We start from the raw sequence: 19,710 nt of genomic DNA, 5'->3' as shown, positions 1-19,710 counted from the left end.
CTTGCACCTCACATATTTATAGTAGTATGATCATGTGAGTGGCATGTGTTGACTGACCTGATGGGTCCTTCTGTGGGCATGCTGAAGCTGACTCTTATGGGCCTTCTTGTAAACTACCAAGCTCTCATGGGTTTTTTGAGTGTGGCTCAAGACTCTCGTGGCCATATGTTTTTGTTGAATTTACTTAAGACTCTCGTGGGTCTAGTCGATTGAGGTTCTCGTGGGCCTTATAGTATAAGCTCATGTATGGACGATTTTTGGCCCAAAATACACTTGACATATTGCATATACTCTGTTAGCGTATACACAATTTGCACGAAATGGAGCCTAAGAAAAGGAAGCCCTAGATGCCTGACTACCGGTTTCTGAATCAGGTCCTTATAAGAGTTGATAATAAGAATAGGACCATGCCAGTCAGGGAAGAGGAAAAACCTTTGGTATGAGAATCGCAACTACTCCAACTTTGTTGAAGCAACGTTTTCTCCAACTTTGTTAAAGTGAATTCCCAATTGAACATCCATCACCATGTTAATGAAAACTTAACATCCGCTCATGAAGCATGACCATATACAAACGTTACTGAGAAAAAAAAAATCAATGTTATATAACGTATAATGTATGGAAAAAAAAAATATCAAATTCAATGTTATATCTACATTAGAGAGATCCCATCCAGAAATATCATTATACATCCGTCATCCTCCTTTCTCAGACCACTTAACTTGATCTTCCCATAAAAAATGTTCTAGTTAGGAATTCGGACGATCTTGAGAGAGAATTCTTATCTAGACGAGAATCAAATCTCAATCTTGAAAGCAAAGAAAATTTATTAAACGGCCTGTGTGGTTCCTAATGTAATAAAGTGGAGAAAGGATGTGCACTAACAAGCCAAATGTAAATTAATTTGGATAAGAATGGCACGACTCTAGTTTTGGCATCCTAGAGCCCTGGTATGGATTCTAAATTGTACTTCTCAGATGCTGAAGTTTCGGCAGGTTGGCGCTCTTGCAATTTTGGCTTCTTCATGACACCAAGGGACTGCAAATACGTATAGGAAGCACTACGATTAGATGGTGGACTTGGATTACTTATCCTGCTAGCGAGGAAACGACGAATTAGGCCCCTGAGAAGTGGGGCCATTGTGTCAGGTTCATGTTCCAAGTAGTACATTATACCTCCCATGCATGCACAAAATAAGGCGACCTGCAACAATAGGAAAGATCTAATGAGTTGCAGAATATACAATATTTTGACACTATCGCATCTCAGCAATGCTGTTTTTGATTGCTAAGCAAAATCCCTCAAATCTCATGTTTGGCTCAACTCACATGTTCAGTGGACAAACAAATAAATGTTCACACAGGGTTCGATTCCTGACTGCTGTTTAACTCTTGCTTAATTTCCGAGAGATAAAACTCATTCTTCTGTAAAAAAAAGACATTGCACAATTGCATATTTACGAAATTGATAGGTTTTCAAATATACTCAACCTCTGCAGGATCCTAGACCGGCAGAAAATTATAATGAGCCTAAGGTGACAATGCTAAACGATCGCTGTCGGAACACTGTACCCAAGGAGAAACATACCTCAGAATTCTTAATATCTGGGAGCAGGTGGCGGTTCACTAATATATACCACAAAGATTCTCCTGCTCGTGGAAGAACATATAGAGCTAGTTCACCACGTCTAGGTTTTTTCTCCAGTAGCACAGAAAGGGCAGAAATTCCTCCGGCAATCCAATATACAAGCTTGTGGTCTTTTGAAGCAACTCGTCTATGCAAGCATATTACAGCCTTACATCACACACAAAAGAAAAGATTCAGAAATTATTTTCCTTTAACGCTGAAAAAGACAATTTGGAAAACAAGCACCTACCTGGAAAATTCCAACAAATGCTGACAAGAAAGCAGTTGACCGGACAGCACCTCTCACAGCAAGAAAACAGGTGCGGAGAGGGGCATCCATGAACTAGATGGGCCATGTAATTTAAATTCAGAATTCAGACATTTAAAAAATATAAGTGAACTTTGACAAAGTTAGCAGATTAAAAACTGCAGGTAAATTAAATTCCTTTTACAATATGCATATGAATAATGAATGTATTTTTTTATGCATAATGAGAAAACCAGGAAAAAAAACAAAAGGAATTCAGGAGAGTAGCATAATCTACTAAAATCAGGAATATACCTTCTGAAGACGCAGAACAACAAATGGAACAAAAGTCAATGAGAAATAGAGCGGAAATGTTTTTCTGAATGTATTTGAAGCTGCGTTAGCATTGTGAGCCACACATGAATTGATGTCAGGATGAATGACAGAACAGGGAATGATTGAGGGGAACTCTTCCAGCATCACATTGTTGAATTTCCTTCTGCTAGATAAGTATGCAGAGAGCGAGGCCAAATCTACAGGGCCACCTCTACAGCTTTCCCTTACAGCCTTGTATACGGGCTTCGCAACTGGCCCAGTCTTCTGAATGAAGTCTTGATATGATTTCGGCAGGCTTTCAGGACGCATGACAAAGGCATACATTACCTGAAATGAGTTGGTCAATCACTAAAATGACAACATAAACGACTGAGCAGAAATGACTTTTGGTAAATCAAATGATCGTTCAAAAAGGAAGTGAAACTGTGAAAGTTCATTAATTATCTAAGCACGGGAGACAGACACAAATGACCAAAAGACAACAATATCATGAAAGGAAGATTAATTTGATGCAAATAAGTTACGAGGAAACACCACAGGATTTACAATCCACTTTACCCACTTCTAGGTCTTTCATGAAAATGCAAGAACAAAGAGAGAGAAAAAAGAAGAAACTTCTCTCCTTTTAGTTTCATTCCAACCATAAGTCAATTGTGCTTGAATATTGTTTAGAATCAAGATTCGCTTAAACGCTAGTTTGCTTACAAAATATTTCACACACTAAAAACAAAAGCAACGAAAAAGGCTCAAGATAAAAATGATAAACAAAGAAATAAATCAACCCTGAGCCTAGTTTTTACCTGGGCACATGCCAAAGCAAAGAGCAAAGAATCTCCATGTCTCCAATGGCTTCCCCAAAGGTGAAATTTGTTCTTCGACTTTGCAGAATTGTAAGCACACTGTTGAAACAAAAGTTACATTAGATTGACACAAAAGGAAGAACCAGATAATGAAATTGAAAGAATTTCAGATAGCTCAGAAACTTGTTTAGTACGAAAAGCAATCATATTATCAGATAAAACAAAGAAATACCTGCGCTACCCTAGCCAAAAGATACAGGGCAAGCGTACGTCTACGGTTTGAATCATCTAATGCTAAAACAGATAACCCAGCCACTGAACCTGCTAAAAATCTGCTCCATCATCAAATTAAAAAAGTCATAACCAAGTATAAGCCATATCTCGCCTCAACAACTTGAAACCATATAACTATGTTTTAATAAACTCTGAAAGTTGAAGAAACAGATAACGATAAATTAATGATGACAAACTGCAAGCTTACGCATTAATTGGAGTCTCTTTCCTTCTCAACTTTCTCAACAAACATCGAATTGCATGATAAGATCCAGTAAATCCACCAAAAAGCAAACCTATACGACATGCTTCTTCTCTGACAATGAGATCCCTCTCCGAGACAAGTTGCTATGAAAATTTAGATTTCAGATATTCACAATGACTAAATAAAAAAAAAGTTCATATGCATAGGATTACAAGGACAAAACAGCCTAGAGAATGGAAAGACAGGATTTTATCAAAATCCACCCAGACATCAACAAACTCTCAACTTCATGATGAAAATCAACGGGTAATGTGTCAATTATAATGGTTACATCAAACTTATCCTATCCAACATTTGATCGGCTGCCAAATGAGCTAAAGTAATCCACCAAGGAATAAAATTAGATCACAATTCATTTCAGTAAAATTAATTCAAAAAATTACATGATTTCATCATCCAACAACAAGTTGATTGCAAAAGAGTAGCATTTTCACGCTCTAAACAATGCTTTCATCCTATCACACTCCATCATCCACCCAAGCATGTCAATTCAATATCACCACGTCATTCAACAACTTCATTGCAAAAGACATGCATTTACCTGCCCTAAACTCCGATGTCATCCTAACACATCCAATCATCCACCAGACAATCAATTCAACAACAAAACCAACTTTAATCATGTCAACCAGTTCCAATCGGTGACTGATAAATCAAAAGTATCAAAAGCAACAGAATAACCAAGATGGTATAACTATGATTCAAAAGCCGCCATAGCTGACCTTGAGATCTAGAAGGGAAGAGTAGGACTGTCCGCGGACAAGCTTGAAGGCGCGGAGAAGAATTCCTATGCCGACTCTGACGCCGTACGAGAGAAGGAAGCTCTGGCAGAGGTTACCGATGGCGTGGGCAACGCATGAATCGTCGTGATCACAGGTCGGGTAGTCTCCACTCGCTGCCCTACGCTGGCGGCGCTGGAGCTCCTCTATGGCTTCGCGCAGCCTCTCTTCAGCCTCCTGTAACCGTCGCTCTGCCTCCGTGCCGTCCTGATGAATTGGCGGCGGAGATGACGGCGGAGACTGAGAACGGAAAGCGACTGCTTTGGAAAACGAAGCCATTTTGGAGGATCGTTAGGCATCTGCGATTGCATGGGAATTGGGAATTGATCCCTCCTCTTCCTCTATTAAGGAGAAAAGAGCAAAAATGAATAATTTTTAGGGGATAAAATTCAATAAGAGAAAGTTTTGCTTTTGTCGAATGGATAGCTTTTGATGACGACGATATGGCCAGTGAACCGTTGGATAAGATAACGGGGGTTTAGATGGCCAATCATATTTGTCCACGCGGCAACTTGTTGCTTTTTTCTTAAAAACACGTTAGTAAATGTAATAAACCAATAATAAGTTAATTATATTTTTCGTCTCTCAAGAAAACTTTCAAAATGCTACAGAAAGTATCATTTATTTTCATTTTGGTCATTCTGTTAGGTTAGGTTCACAATTGACTACTCAACGATTAACGTGGCCAGTGATTAAATATGACGTGGAATCTTGTCCAGTTTCTCTCCCACGACCACCATCCTATTCTTAGCATACACTTGTCCACGCCGGAGGCGTGGCCGGAGATTGCGACTTCGGAGAAGAACTTTCCGTGGGCGCTGACGATGAGGACAGAGAAGAGGAGGCTGGCTCGGCACGGATGCGGATGCCGATGAGGCGGAGAGCTGACTGAAATAAGTCATGCTTGTTTAGGAGACCATCCAATTCAGTGCACGTCATTGGTTGACCATAACGTCATTGTTCATCGTTAAGTGAGCTATTATAATATACATTCCGTCAACAAAATGACCACAAACATACTTAACCCATGGATTAGATCTGCTCTTTCTCCACCTAGAGCATCCACATCAGATTACCTAAACATGAATCTGTCTGTAAAATAGGGAAAGATTATAGAGATTTTGTCAAAATAGAGCTCTGCATCAGATTACCTAGAGGTTCCCTATTTTACAGAATATGAACAGTAGTTCCCTACATCTAGAGAACCACTATTTACTTCCTTAAACATAAAATAACATTTTTTACTACTTTACTTTCTCCTCTCTCCTCTCTCCTCATTTTTTCCCTCCTCTCTCTCTTCACTCCTCTCTTTCTCACTCCTCTCTCTCTCCTCACTCTTTCTCTCTCCTCACTTTTTCTCTCTCTCCTCACTCCTTTCTTTCCCTCTCTTCTTTCTCTCTCATCTATTTCTCTCTCCTCTCCTCACATTTTGACTCCTTTCTCTCTCTTCTTTCTCTCTCCTCACTTTCTCTCTCTCTCTCTCTTCTTTCTCTCTCCTCTTTCTCTCTCTTCTTTCTCACTCCTCACTCTCTCCTCTCTCTCTCCTCACTCCTTTCTTTCTCTCTCATCACTCATCTCTTTCTCTCTCCTCTCCTCACTTTTTCACTCCTTTCTCTCTCCTCTATCTCTCCTCACTTTTTCTCTCTCTTCTTTCTCTCTCCTCAATTTTTTTCTCTAATTTTTAATAACATTAATTTATTATTTTAATTAATATATTGTTTTAAATGTAATTAATTTATTATTTTAAATAGAAGTAATTTATATGAATATAATAAATAAAGGAAAGAGAAATAAATATTATTTTAATGCAATAGAGAATATGATAGGTAATCTGATGCAGTGTTGATTGGATAGGGAATCTGTAAAATAGGGGAAAGTGGCATTTTATCTGTATTTTAGGGAATCTGTTAAGAGAAACTGATGCAGATGCTCAAATCTGTTTAATTTTGTTATGTTTTTGTGTTTAAATAAAGATTTTGTAAGTTTTTCTTCTTCAAATTTTGATCTCCTCCATCTATCGCGAATCTTCGATCATCATCGTTTTTGGTGTGTTCTGATGAATATATTCGGATATTTCAGTGATGAGATTTTCAGATCTGAGAGAGTTTGATATCTCTTGTAAATCTAAGTTGTAATTTGTGTATGTTTTCTCTGTTTAGTTTTTGTTATTTGGAGTAGACCAATGGAGTCGGATTCATTCGACAGTTGTTCGATGATGTTTAATGTAATACGTGTTGTCCAGTATTGTCTGACGATGTTTATTTTAGTGTTTGTGTTTTCTTAATTTAGTTTTTTTAATAATCAAGGTTGTGTTTCATCTTTATGTTGATCTCAAGTGTCTACTGACCTCATTTGTCCAATTATTGAATCTATGACCATTTAAAAAAAGATGGAGTAATAATCAACAAAATCATTGATTATCAAAGGCGTAAAGTCTTTACTCCATGGTATCCAAGTCTTGGCGGCCAACGGGCAGCCCTCCCAATGATCTGTCTTTAGTGTCATTTTTGGATTTCGTTGACGAAAGGTAAGGATACACGCAATTTTAGATCGCTGTCACATATCCTGTTGTTTTCATATAATTAACTCTCAATTCAGAGCACAACATTCGTGTTACTCTGTACTAATGTAGGTTTTTTTTTTCCCCCTCTTAAATCAAATTGAATTACTTTGATCTCACATTACAACAAAGTAAAACTTTCACAGTTTTTTATCCTCAAGTATCCGGGCGTGTATTGCCTCAGCAAAATATTTGTTACATTCAACAAACGACAACATTGCTACTGCATTTTTGTCTCAATTTTCTCCGATTCACCAGCGCTTGTCGTTGTTCGCTGTTGCCATGATGACTGCCATTGCTTGTCATAGGAAGTAACCTCATCAGCTAGCTTTCTCAGCTTTCCAGAAATCTTCGGTTCGCCTGACAAGTATTACACCAATTACTGTCACGAAAAGTGCAGCTTTGGATATGAAATTTCCAGTTTGGCCTACTAGATCAAGCCTTGTCAATGCATCCACAATGTAAGCCATGAAGAATCCTACCATTGCAGCTCGACCTGCAGGAACGATATACCAGAGAGTGATTCAGTGAGTGAAGAACGGAAATTTTGGATTCAGAGAAAGTACTAGAGTTTAACCATTAATCAGCTCTGCCTCCGGAAGATATGAACTCTTAAGCCATGCCCACCAAGGTATGATGGAGCTCCTAAAGAGCACTGGTTCTTGGTCTGTAGTTACTCCTGGGTACACTTCAAGAAACTTCCTTCTCTTTGCTTCTACAACAGCAAACAAAAGAAAAAGGACTGGTGAATCTCTTCCTGGCTACAGGCTAGAGCAAATCTTAAGAAAATCAAAACTCATCTAGAAAAAAGCTTTCTAGTCATAAAATCATGACAATATTTGAAAGATTTTCGATATGATAATGCAGAATACAACAGCAATGGATCTGTTTATAACGCAGTATATCATCAATTCTTCAGGTTTCGATCTTGTAAAAGAGTAAAATGTTCATGAAATTTAAGCTATCCTCTAAACATACAGTCACTGAACAAGAGCAAAGAAAGCTGGTGCTTGAGATTGAAAAATAGTTGAATAGCATTTATCTGGATAACAAAAGAGTACATGTAACATACAAGAAGTAAAGTAAAGAACATTTACCTGCAGCAATTAAACTGTCCCAATCCATCTTGCCGTTCTTCACAAACATATTGAGGTCCCAAGTTCCATTCTTCCAGCGAGTATCTGGGACTTTTGGCACACAAGGAATTGTATCAAACCCATGCTTCAATTTATCATTAGCATTCCCTGATTTATCAACCTGTAAACCAGAGTACTGCAGTTGGTCTCCTATGTTTAGGCCTTTTTGGCCTTCCACGTTCTGAGTCACAACATGAATGTCCTGCTTAGTTTCTACAGAGCTAACAGGACTAGCTAAAGGCCGTAGCCTCTTTGTTACATGAATTGAGCCACTGGCTCTCTGCAACGAAGTAGAAATGGCAAAGGAAGCCATAGTTGTTAAAGTAATTTTTCTTGGTAGTACCAAATGGGATATGGGAAACAGAGCACAACTGCATACTTTACAATAGAGAAGATTATGGTAACCCATCCTCTTGTGTCAGCAAGGTTATGAGCAAGTGATGTTCTCTGCATCTTTTTCTTTTTAAAAACATAATAATATCTGCATCTAAAGGGTCAATGATAAATTACAGGAAATCACTAAAAGCTAGTCAAGGATCGTTCTTTCAGAGATTAAAACGGCGTGCTGATGTGAAAAGGGTTAGCATGAGCATGCAGTTTATTTCACTGCGATGCATGATGTGTACCCCAATTGAGTCTTTTCATCACCAAGGCTGCAAGGCAGCAGCAGCATCAGAGCAACAACAAGAACAGCAATAGAAGTATCAGTCTTTTTATAAAATGAATTCCCCCAATAAACACTCTTGAATTGCTGCAATTTCCGGACAGCAGAAACTGCAAATAAATGAACCTAATGAAAGACAAGAACAGCCTTTCAGAGAAAAATCTTTCAGCAATGACAAGGGATTGTTCTAAGGATATAGGAGAAGAACGAGCAAAGAAAAAATGGAGAAGGGAATAGCTCGGCTAAATGGTGATTCAAAATAAATTCTACATCTTGTAACCAGCCAGTAATTTTTTTTTGCTTTCTTCATTGTATTGTGTGTAGAAGAGGCCAAGGCATTTCATGCTTCCCATCCTCTTAGCATTGTCGCACGTGCAACTCGGTCAACCCCAAGCGTGAAGGCACCCATCCGAAGGTTGCAGTTGTGAGAGTGGCACATGCTCTTTATTTTATGAAAAGCTCGAGTCATGTACCTATGAAGCTCACTATTCACCTTGTCTTCATCCCACATAAAACCTTGAATATTCTGCAATTTGGACAATGCTCTAGTACGTTACTCTTATCTCTATGAAAGGCTTAATCATGCAATAAATGCAGTCACTTGTAAACCAATTAAGATGCTTGTCAGTGTGATTCAAGTATTTCATGAGAAGAAATAACTTTAATTAAGAGATCATAGTATCATCTTTTTGCTGTACTTTCTGGTTTTCAATTGATAATATCAACAAGAGAGAAGGGTTTTTCTGTTGTTAGTATGTTACCTGAACCCACTCAAAATAACTGACAGTTACACCACCAGCATTTGCGTATATATCAGGAAGAATAATGACTCCTTTCTTAGATAGAATCTGTAACATGAAATTTCCAAAGTCAAAAGCTGCAACATTTCAGTAAAATAAGACCAAAAAAATAGTAGTATAATCATACTTCATCAGCTTCTGGATCAGTAGGATGGTTAGCAGCCTCTATGATGAATTTGGCTTTCACATCAGCAGCATTTTCCCTTCATAAGACCAATACAGCATTTTAGCAAAGATTAATTGAGTTATCAAAACAAAAACCCTAAAACAGGTTTACATGATTTTTTATTCTAGGAGCTTGTATCTTATCTATACAATCAAACCCATTGCAAGGGGTCACACCATGATTGACCGGCAATATTGTTCAACCTACTAAATAAAATCAAAAGGCATTGCTCAGAAGTGCACTTTGCTTGAGTAATGCCAAGTTAAGTACACTTGAACAATCTACTAGGTCAAAGTACCAATCCCCTTCTTCTTCATGATAGCAGATTAACAATAAAAAATAAAAAAAACATGCAACAACTTTTACATTAGAAAAAGAATAATAAAAATTCAAAAGCAGGGAGCAAGTTGATCAGCATTAAGGGTTGCACCTGTTCAAAACACCACCTAATGCGCACGGGATGAGGACATCACATTCATGTATCAGCAGTTCATTAGGATCCAAGTGATCCGCACCATTAAAATTGGCCAGGCTGCCAGTCTCCTCTTTATGCTTCAGCAGCTCTGGTATATCAATTCCATTTAGGTTCCTAACTGCCCCAGTGATGTCACTGACGGCGATAACCTTACCACCTCTTTCATGTATAAGCCTTGAAGCCCAGGACCCCACATTTCCAAAGCCCTATAAAATTCAGCAAATAATAAAAAAAAATATTCCCAATAAAAACTTACAAAATATTACAGAATAGTTCTGTTTAAAGTGAGAAATAACATCAGCCTTACCTGAATTGCGAAAGTCAAACCCTTAATTGACTTCCCATATTCAGCAAGTAAAGCTTCAGTAGCAAAAACAACACCACGCCCAGTTGCAGCATCCCTACCTAGTGACCCTCCAAGATCCTAAAAAACAGATATATGTATGTGAGGCAGTGAGGTTGGCAGGTTGAATCTATTCAGAGTTAGGAGATTTATTTAATATCTAAATACATAAACTTGAAAATGTCTGTCCTTAATACTTACTATTGGCTTTCCCGTCACAACAGCTGGGGAATGACCATGAAATTTTGAGTACTCATCCAGAATCCATGCCATAGTCTGTTCATATAAGTCATCTCCATGATTAAGAATGTCTTTTTCCCACCAGGGAACAAGATATAGACCCCACCAAAAATAGAGGATGCAGTATATCAAAATAAAGAAGGGAAAAAAGATCAGTCAGTAGGAAGCATTAACCTGCGCATTAGTACCCATATCTGGTGCTGGAACATCTGCATGAGAGCCAATGAGGTCGTGGATCTTCTGAGTGAAGACACGGGTGAGACGTTCCAACTCACTCTTAGTTAGATCCCTTGGGGAGCATCCGATTCCACCCTTTGCTCCACCATATGGAATGTCCACTACAGCAGTCTTCCATGTCATTAGTTGAGCCAGGGCATTTACTTCATCCGGGTCAACCTATTAAAAACATATTACGGAATGAGCATTTCAGTAAATTGTATTTCAGTGTACCAATTCATCATCACATCCTTCTTCACCGTATTATTTCGACATGCGGATACCATATGAGCTGAATCTGTGAGGTAAATATGTACTAACTAGACAGATGCACTCAACTAGTTCACAAGGAACTTATTAATTTGGATAGAACTAACATTCACGATCGCATTAGTGAATTTAGATCTAAAACCTTAAAATCACATCAAATTGTCTGGTTTCCTGTGTTGCTCTGTACTCAAGCAAAGACCTCATCAAGTCAAAGAGTTTAGCTAGAACAAGACAACCCTCATCACAGACTGAAAAAACCCAATCCTAGAACGCATCAATCAAGAATTAAGTAATTTGACCATCAAATCATACAAAGTAAGAAAACCATTTTAAGTTTGATGATCATAGCAGATAAAAGTTAAATACAGTTTACTCCCTATGTCATCTAACAGAGACGACAATTCTTATTTAACTGAATAAATCCAAAGGAAGTAAGACTAAATTCCACAAAGTTGAATCCAAAATTAAAATCCCAATCTCAAAAGAAACAAAAGACAAAAACTGAAGCGGAGAGGGGAATGATCACCTCAGGATGGTATCTGATTCCACCTTTCATTGGCCCGCGTGCATTATCGTGCTGTACTCTGAATCCAACGTAAGACACCAAGCTCCCGTCGTCCTTGGGAATCGTGCACTCCACCTGATCAGACGGAAGCCCCACAGTATATATGAACAAGATCCAAGCGACAATCAAATGCAAATACAAGAAATGCTATTGAGAGAGGGAGAAGTTTCAGTACCTTGATCTCTCTGAAAGGAATCAAGAGACTCCTTTCAAGCTTAGAGTCCAACCCAAGAATTCGCGCAGCATGACGAAAATTGCGGTTTGTAGCTGCAAGAGCGTTCATGGCTACTACCTTAACACTACGATTGTAAGAAGCAAAACCGAGAAAACAAGGACGAGCAAAATGAAGGAAGAGTGATGTGATGTATGAGAAGACGGATAGGTGCGTGTGTAGTATTTATTTATGGGTCAGGTGACTGGGTGATCGATATTTTTATCACAAGAAATACTTGCAATTCAATACCGACGGGTTAAACCCACTCGCAAGTGTACGTGCCGACTGACAGTATAATAGTGAATGGGGTCGAATCCACGAGGACTGTATTAATTACCAACTATAACTACTAACAATAGTGTAAATTAAATTCAGATGCTTCTAATATTAACTAGCAATAAAATTTAGATAAATATCAATGGATGAAAGACTAGCTTGGGTTTGGCTTGCCAACTACCTCCACCTGTGCACACAGATTAATATGCAATCACACAATTTAAAAGTCTAACAATGTCAATTGAAAGGCCTTGGTCCAGCTGCAGTCAATTAGATTTCCCTAAACAACGATCCTGACTTTGGTCCAGTTGCAAGATCTTTTCTTATCAAAGGAGTCTTGGTTGGTCTATCCTAAGAGTTTCCTAAGACAAGCATAAGCACTAGGAAATCGACAGTTGCACAATCTAGGATAATGGTCTATTACCCAATCAATTATGTTCTATGTTCCCAAAACTTGGATCTTACGCAAGTTCTTGTTACTTCGTCAAACACCGGGTCATGGTCAGCCGAATATGTTTAACTAACAATTCCTAAAATTATGATGTTGATCAGGCATGCATAACAATAGGAAATAAGCAATCAATCCAGAGAACAAAGAATTAAACTTAGTCTGATTGTCAATCAAATCTGTGCACAAGGTTTATGGTAGAAGAATCACCAAACCCTAGCTAGAAAAGAGTTTAGCTACACATGCTCATAATAAAAACCATATAAATACTCATAGACAATGTTCAAATCAATGGAAGAGTAGAAATTTGCTGAAGAATTGATGTGCCCAGCTTTGATGTTGCTTCTCTTTCTTCCTGCCGACACCCTCTCTTCAATATCTGGTCTTCGGCTGCGCAAAAGTAAAGTCCCCCTTTTGTCTCAGCTTAACACTCTTTATATAGTCTTTAGCAAGCCCTAAACTGGCCCATCTATTCTTGCCACGTCAGCAACTCAATCACACAAGTCTGATTCCCGCGATCTGCAGCCGCACAGGTTGCGAACAGGTTACAAATTCTATCCAGTAATGAATTTATTCTCCAGCAGTACCTGTTCATAAAAATACCAATATGGGCAGTATTTTGCACTAATCAACATAGAAAAATAATACTTTTAAGCCCATAAAACTAGGTGTATTTTACACCTAACAAAATCCCCCAAACTTCAACCTTGCTTGTCCTCAAGCAAGCAATCAATCACGAGAAAGTTTAAATCATTTAAGCATCAGTTGAAAAACTTCAATCAAGAATTGGCACTACAAGTACTCTCTCATTATTGCAATGCAATATTGACATCCAGTAGAAAATTGCACAACCCTAACTCTGCTCACAACCACTTTAGTTTACACAATTATTCTCACACACCCTCACCAAGGTACACACATAATATGTAGAAGAAAATTTTCACTCTAGTGTATAAGGGTGGTGTTTACTCTCTTATGAATTCATACCCTGCAGCCATATGCTTGCATGTCCACCAACCTTACTTCACACTAAAATTCTCATTCATTGAATCAGAAAGACTTTATTGGGAGCACGAAACTTGGCTAAGGAAGGCTCAAAAATGCACAAAATCAACATAAATTGGATTCAAACTAAAGTCATCATAATCCAATCACAATTAAGTTTAATGCAACAAGGATAAGCTTCAAGGAATGGCATAGGCTAGATAAAGGTATAGTTCAAACAAAACATGTGATGATCATGCCATATATCACAAAGTCTCAAAAATAGGCATCCATCATAAGACTAATCCTAACTCCATCTACCCAACTCACATAATAGAATAACAAGAGCTTCCACTCCTCCAAACTAACAAGTCAAAGTATCACCACAACTAGTCAGATTATCATCATATCAACCAAATAAAATCAGGGCAAGGTCCCGTCACGAATCAAATTAAACATCTCCCTCTGTTGAGCCTCAAACCTCTGCATTGCCTCCTTCATCTCATGCATATGTGTTCCAATACTCATTTGAAGTGACTCAACTGTTGATTCAAGATGCTCCAACCGGGTTATAACCTGCCCCTGCAAACTCCCAACTTGCTCAACCTCGACACCCAAATCAGTCACTCTCTCCTCAACAGCTTCCAACCTTTCGTCCAAATTACCACAACCTGCACCAACAGTTCCTTCTTCAGTATTATGCACCCGAGACTCCTCAGCTGTCCCAGAAGTTTTCTGCTGCTGCCTAACAAGTTGCACCTCACTTCTATCAAACCAAAACCTGTTCAGAGGTGCTTTCCTTTTCTCCTGAACATCACCCAACTCCTTTTCCTCTTTGCACTTCTTGTAGCCATTAATGAACTCGGTATTGTTGCCAAAGTTGAGAGAATTAACCCAAGTTCTTTTTTTTTTTCTTTATAGAAAGGTAATCTCCCCTGTCTTTATGTGCAAGAGGTAGAAGAGAAAATTAGGGGCTGCGGCGGCTGTAGGGCCTGGCACCAACCCTACTCCATATATATATTTATCTTTTTTTTTTTTTTTTTTTTTTTTAACAGAGGTCCCCGCTTAATTGTATACACTTCAGGCCACACTTAGGCTACACACAGGCTACAAAGTCCCCAGCACTCTACTTATACACTTCTCTCCACTGTTCAGATTTCTCCATTCAACACCACACTTAGACTCCTCATAACCTTCAAAACACCTCGACCATAGCCTCATGATGGATACTATTTTATGACTTATGACACAGGCATAACACATCACATAGAATGGAAGGTTTATCGCAAGAGCAGACAAATTCAATGAAAGGATTGGAAGCAACAGCCGGGTTCAAGGTAGGCCAAAAATTAACAAAGAATGCCTTCATCACTTTCAAAGAACAAAAACATAGTATTTACTTCAGATGGTCTAATGCAAGTTCTAGCTATACAAAGTCATGAAATTCATAGCACACAAAATTTTCTGAAGGCTCCTCACAAGCTAATTGGTGTTGCAGATAATATGTAAACTCAGCAGACATTCATTGCAAAAGGTCATGCAAATAATCATACCATCAATCTCAAGAGCACTTCATAACAATTAAGCACAAGTATGCCAATTCTCTTCTCAAAACAATTTCAAAAACTTTTTCAAAAACTTTCGGAAAATTTTCGGCAAAAAACAAATTCCCTCTCCCCCAAACTTGAAATTGACATTGTCCTCAATGTTTAATAAGAAAGAACAAAAGAAAATTTGCAAGGACGAAAACAAATAACAAAAATAATGGAAAGAAAAGAAGAGATACTTAGCTGATTGAAGTTGTGTAAATTGTGCTCCTCTTCCACATGGGTTACCTCCCATGAAGTGCTAAATTTATTGTCTTCAGCCGGACATAGCCTTATACTCGGTCAGAGATCAGTTGAGTGGAGATATACCACTTCATCCACAGTAACTTGTACATTCTCCCAATAAGGCTTCACGCGATGGCCATTAACCTTAAATGTGTGATCAGAATCTTGATGTTTTAACTCTAATGCACCATGAGAGAACACAGCTTGTATCACATATGGCCCATGCCACTTTGATTTGAGTTTCCCCGGAAAAAGTTTCAAGCGAGAGTTATACACCAGCACCTTCTGTCCTACAGAAAAAGTCTTTCGTACAAGCTTCTTGTCATGGTACTGCTTGGCACGCTCCTTGTATAACTTAGCATTGTCATAAGCTTCATACCGTAATTCTTCAAGCTCGTTTAGTTGCAAGCGACGCCTATCTCCAGCTGCCTTCATGTCAAAATTTAGCTTTTTAATAGCCCAATAAGCTCGATGCTCTAATTCAACTGGCAAGTGACACTCTTTCCCATAAACCAACCGGAATGGAGACATCCCAATGGGTGTTTTGTATGCAGTCCGGTAGGCCCACAAAGCATCAGTCAAACGAAGAGACCAATCTTTTCTATTTGGATTCACCGTCTTCTCAAGAATGGCCTTGATCTCTCTATTGCTTATCTCCACTTGCCCACTTGTCTGAGGATGATATGGGGTTCCCACACGGTGAGTGATCCCATATTTCTTCATTAAGGCCGAACATGCATAATTATTGAAGTGACTTCCACCATCACTAATGATAGCTCGTGGCATTCCAAAACGAGAGAAAATATTATCCTGCAAAAACTTCACAACCACTCGATGATCATTAGTTCTGGAGGGGACAGCCTCGACCCACTTGGACACATAATCAACACCAACTATAATATATTCAAAGCCAAAAGAGTTAGGAAAAGGACCCATGAAGTCAATTCCCCATACATCAAAAAGTTCAATGACTTGAATATTTGTTAAAGGCATTTGATCTCTGGCAGCTATGTTACCGGTCCTTTGGCATCTGTCACAAGTCTTACAAAAAATCCAAGCATCTTTAAAAATAGTAGGCCAATAAAAACCAGCTTGAAATACCTTAATTGCAGTCTTTTTAGGCCCAAAGTGGCCTCCACATGCATAAGCATGACAATGAGTCAAGATCTCTTGTTGTTCACAGTGTGCTACACATCTACGAATAATTTGATCCGGGCATATCTTGAAAAGGTAAGGATCATCCCATATGTAATCTCTAGCCCGTGAAATTATCCGCTTCCTTTCCTGATAAGACAAATCAGTAGGAAAAGAATTAGTAACAAGATAATTCACAATGTCGGCATACCATGGCAGTGTGTTTATGGACAAGAGCTGTTCATCCGGGAAAGAGTCACCCAAAGGAAGTTCTTCATGTTCATTGTCAGGTAGCAGCCGAGAAAGATGATCAGCCACTACATTTTCGCTTCCCTTTTTATCTTTAATCTCCAAGTCGAACTCCTGCAAAAGTAGAACCCAACGTATTAGCCTTGGCTTTGCATCTTTTTTTGTCATTAAATACCTCAACGCAGCATGGTCTGTATACACAATAACTCGCGAGCCAATGAGGTAAGATCTGAATTTTTCCAATGCAAAAATCACTGCCAATAATTCTTTTTCCGTTGTTGAATAATTCAGCTGAGCATCATTCATGGTGCGAGAGGCATAATAAATGGCATAGGGTGTCTTATTTTTCCGCTGCCCCAGAACAGCCCCCAAGGAGTAATCGCTTGCATCGCACATTAACTCAAATGGCAACTCCCAATCAGGTACTTGCATAATAGGAGCTGAGGTGAGTGCTTCCTTTAATTTGTCAAAAGCTGTTCTGCACTCATTTGTCCATACAAAATCAGCATCCTTTGTCAGCAATACACACAAAGGTTGGGAAATCTTGGAAAAGTCTTTAATAAATCTCCGGTAGAATCCCGCATGACCAAGAAAACTCCGCACACCTTTTACTGTTGTAGGATGGGGCAGCTTTGAAATGACTTCGATTTTCGCCTTGTCCACTTCAATGCCACGGCTGGAAATCAAATGACCCAACACAATTCCCTCTTGCACCATGAAGTGACATTTTTCCCAATTCAAAACGAGGTTGGTTTCTTCACACCTCTCTAAAACTAGCCGCAAATGCTCAAGACATTCATCAAAATCAGTTCCAAATACACTAAAATCATCCATGAAAACTTCAATAAACTTCTCTACCATGTCAGAGAAAATACTCATCATACATCTTTGGAATGTAGCTGGTGCGTTGCATAACCCAAACGGCATCCTTCGGTATGCAAAAGTGCCATATGGACATGTGAACGTAGTCTTCTCTTGGTCCTCAGGTGCTATGGCAATCTGATTGTATCCACTATAGCCGTCAAGAAAGCAATAATGACTATGCCCAGCTAGTCTCTCCAACATCTGATCAATGAATGGTAGCGGAAAGTGGTCTTTTCGAGTTTCATTGTTCAACTTCCTATAATCAATACACACTCTCCATCCCGTGGTCATTCGTGTAGGTATCAATTCATTATTTGCATTCTTCACTACAGTAATGCCACTTTTCTTCGGTACTACATGAATTGGACTAACCCACTTACTGTCTGAAATCGGATAAATTACCCCCACATCAAGTAGCTTTAGAACTTCAGCTTTGACAACCTCCTTCATATGTGGGTTCAACCTCCTTTGTGCCTCTCGGGTAGGCTTTGCATTATTTTCCAGAAAAATCTGATGCATACATCTTGACGGGCTGATCCCTTTTATGTCCGCAATGGTCCAACCAAGAGCTGTTTTGTGCTGTCTCAAAATTCGGATCAACTTTGCCTCCTCCCCCAAACTCAGATTTGCAGCCACTATCACGGGTAAAGTGTTATGTTCACCCAAGTAGATGTATTTCAAGTGACTTGGCAGCTGCTTCAGCTCCAACTTGGGTGCTTTAACTGTGGAAGGAACAAGAGATGCATTAGTAGGCGTCAGTTGCTCAAATGGAGGAGTATTCTTACCACCATAAGGCCGGTCCAACTGGAATGCTTGGATGGCCTCCTCTATACGGTCATCCTCGAACTCTCCTTCCAAACTTGTCTTCTCGTTCAAACCATATGTCACCACTGCTTCGATTGGATCCACTCTAGTAACCTGAAAAACCTCACTCACAAGATCATGTGTAGTGTCAACATTAAAACAATCACTATGATCATCATGAGATTTAAGAGCATCAAACACACGAAATTCCAATTCTTTGTCATTTACTTGCATAGTTATTGTCCCCTTTCTCACATTAATATTCATGTCAGCGGTAACCATAAAAGGTCGTCCAAGTATGATAGGCAAAGATGCTGATCTAGGACTATCCTCCATATCCAACACAACAAAATCAGCAGGCAAGATCAAGTCATTTACAGTCACCAGAACATCCTCTAAAATTCCCTTGGGTCTTTTGACACTACGGTCAGCTAGTTGCAGTGTTATAGAAGTCTCTTGAAGCTCTCCTAACCCAAGTTTTTCATAAACAGAGTAAGGTAACAAATTAATGCTGGCCCCTAGGTCCAGCAATGCCTTTTCAAAAAATTGATTTCCCACTTTACATGGTATGGTAAAACTACCAGGATCCTTGAGCTTTGGTGGGAGTTTATTTAACAACACAACACTGACCTCTTCTTTCAAAGCAATTTTTTCATGAGCAGCAAATTTTCTCTTTTGAGTACAACATTCTTTAAGAAATTTAGCATAAGATGGAATTTGTTTAATAGCATCAAGCAATGGAATATTAATTTCAACCTTACGCAAATTCTCAAAAATATCTATTGCTTTAGAATCAGTTTTCTTTTTGGCAAACCTTTGCGGGAAAGGTGGAGGATCTCTTTCCCATTCCTGTGTCTCCACTGGTGCAGTTTTGCGGCCTGTTTGTACCCTGTCTGTAGCTTTACTGCCATTTGTGGACTCTGTTTGCAGCTGCTCTGTTTTGTTGATTTGCTTCCCACTTCGGAGAGTTGTTACAGCTTTCAATTGCTCTGGTTGCCCAGCTGGGTTATTCAAGGGCTGTGAAGGTAATTCTCCCTTCTTCCTCTCACTCATCTCCTTAGCCATTTGTCCCACTTGGGTCTCCAACTTTTGAATGGCTTGAGTCGTTTGCTGCATGAATTGCATCATTGTGGTCTCCAAGTCA

The 19,710-nt window shown here is 39.0% G+C and overlaps 2 protein-coding genes and 1 pseudogene across 2 annotated transcripts; all 3 read right to left on the bottom strand.

Moving 5' to 3' along the window:
• Positions 1-612: 612 nt before the first annotated feature.
• On the bottom strand, positions 613-4,712 carry LOC119984816. The gene is made up of 8 exons (XM_038828935.1): positions 4,270-4,712; positions 3,491-3,630; positions 3,242-3,341; positions 3,010-3,108; positions 2,189-2,536; positions 1,877-1,969; positions 1,588-1,794; positions 613-1,203 (listed from the first exon to the last, which is right to left on the bottom strand). Exons 1-8 carry the CDS (start codon positions 4,603-4,605, stop codon positions 940-942), a joined length of 1,587 nt encoding a protein of 528 aa, XP_038684863.1. The 5' UTR covers positions 4,606-4,712; the 3' UTR covers positions 613-939.
• A 2,181-nt stretch (positions 4,713-6,893) lies between these two features.
• On the bottom strand, positions 6,894-8,581 carry LOC119984807 (annotated as a pseudogene).
• Positions 8,582-8,986: 405 nt separating this feature from the next.
• LOC119984806 (glutamate dehydrogenase 2-like) lies at positions 8,987-12,167 on the bottom strand. The gene is made up of 9 exons (XM_038828921.1): positions 11,937-12,167; positions 11,723-11,836; positions 10,885-11,106; positions 10,672-10,746; positions 10,435-10,551; positions 10,083-10,333; positions 9,614-9,689; positions 9,448-9,534; positions 8,987-9,212 (listed from the first exon to the last, which is right to left on the bottom strand). Exons 1-9 carry the CDS (start codon positions 12,042-12,044, stop codon positions 9,027-9,029), a joined length of 1,236 nt encoding a protein of 411 aa, XP_038684849.1. The 5' UTR covers positions 12,045-12,167; the 3' UTR covers positions 8,987-9,026.
• Between the last annotated feature and the right edge of the window lie 7,543 nt (positions 12,168-19,710).

Source organism: Tripterygium wilfordii, chromosome 18, assembly GCF_013401445.1.
Source record: "Tripterygium wilfordii isolate XIE 37 chromosome 18, ASM1340144v1, whole genome shotgun sequence".
Classification (NCBI taxonomy): Eukaryota; Viridiplantae; Streptophyta; class Magnoliopsida; order Celastrales; family Celastraceae; genus Tripterygium; species Tripterygium wilfordii.
The sequence above is the reverse complement of the archived record's forward strand: the minus strand, read 5'-3'. Positions and strand labels throughout refer to the sequence as shown.

Coding starts and splice junctions, on each gene's coding strand:
- LOC119984816 (XM_038828935.1), bottom strand. CDS start 4,605: ATGGCTTCGTTTTCCAAAGCAGTCGCTTTCCGTTCTCAGTCTCCGCCG. Junction 3,342..3,490: donor AAAGAGACTCCAATTAATGC/GTAAGCTTGCAG, acceptor ATGATGGAGCAG/ATTTTTAGCAGGTTCAGTGG. Junction 2,537..3,009: donor TTGCTTTGGCATGTGCCCAG/GTAAAAACTAGG, acceptor AACTCATTTCAG/GTAATGTATGCCTTTGTCAT.
- LOC119984806 (XM_038828921.1), bottom strand. CDS start 12,044: ATGAACGCTCTTGCAGCTACAAACCGCAATTTTCGTCATGCTGCGCGA. Junction 10,334..10,434: donor GTTTGACTTTCGCAATTCAG/GTAAGGCTGATG, acceptor TGAATTTTATAG/GGCTTTGGAAATGTGGGGTC. Junction 9,535..9,613: donor CTGATCCAGAAGCTGATGAA/GTATGATTATAC, acceptor TTCATGTTACAG/ATTCTATCTAAGAAAGGAGT.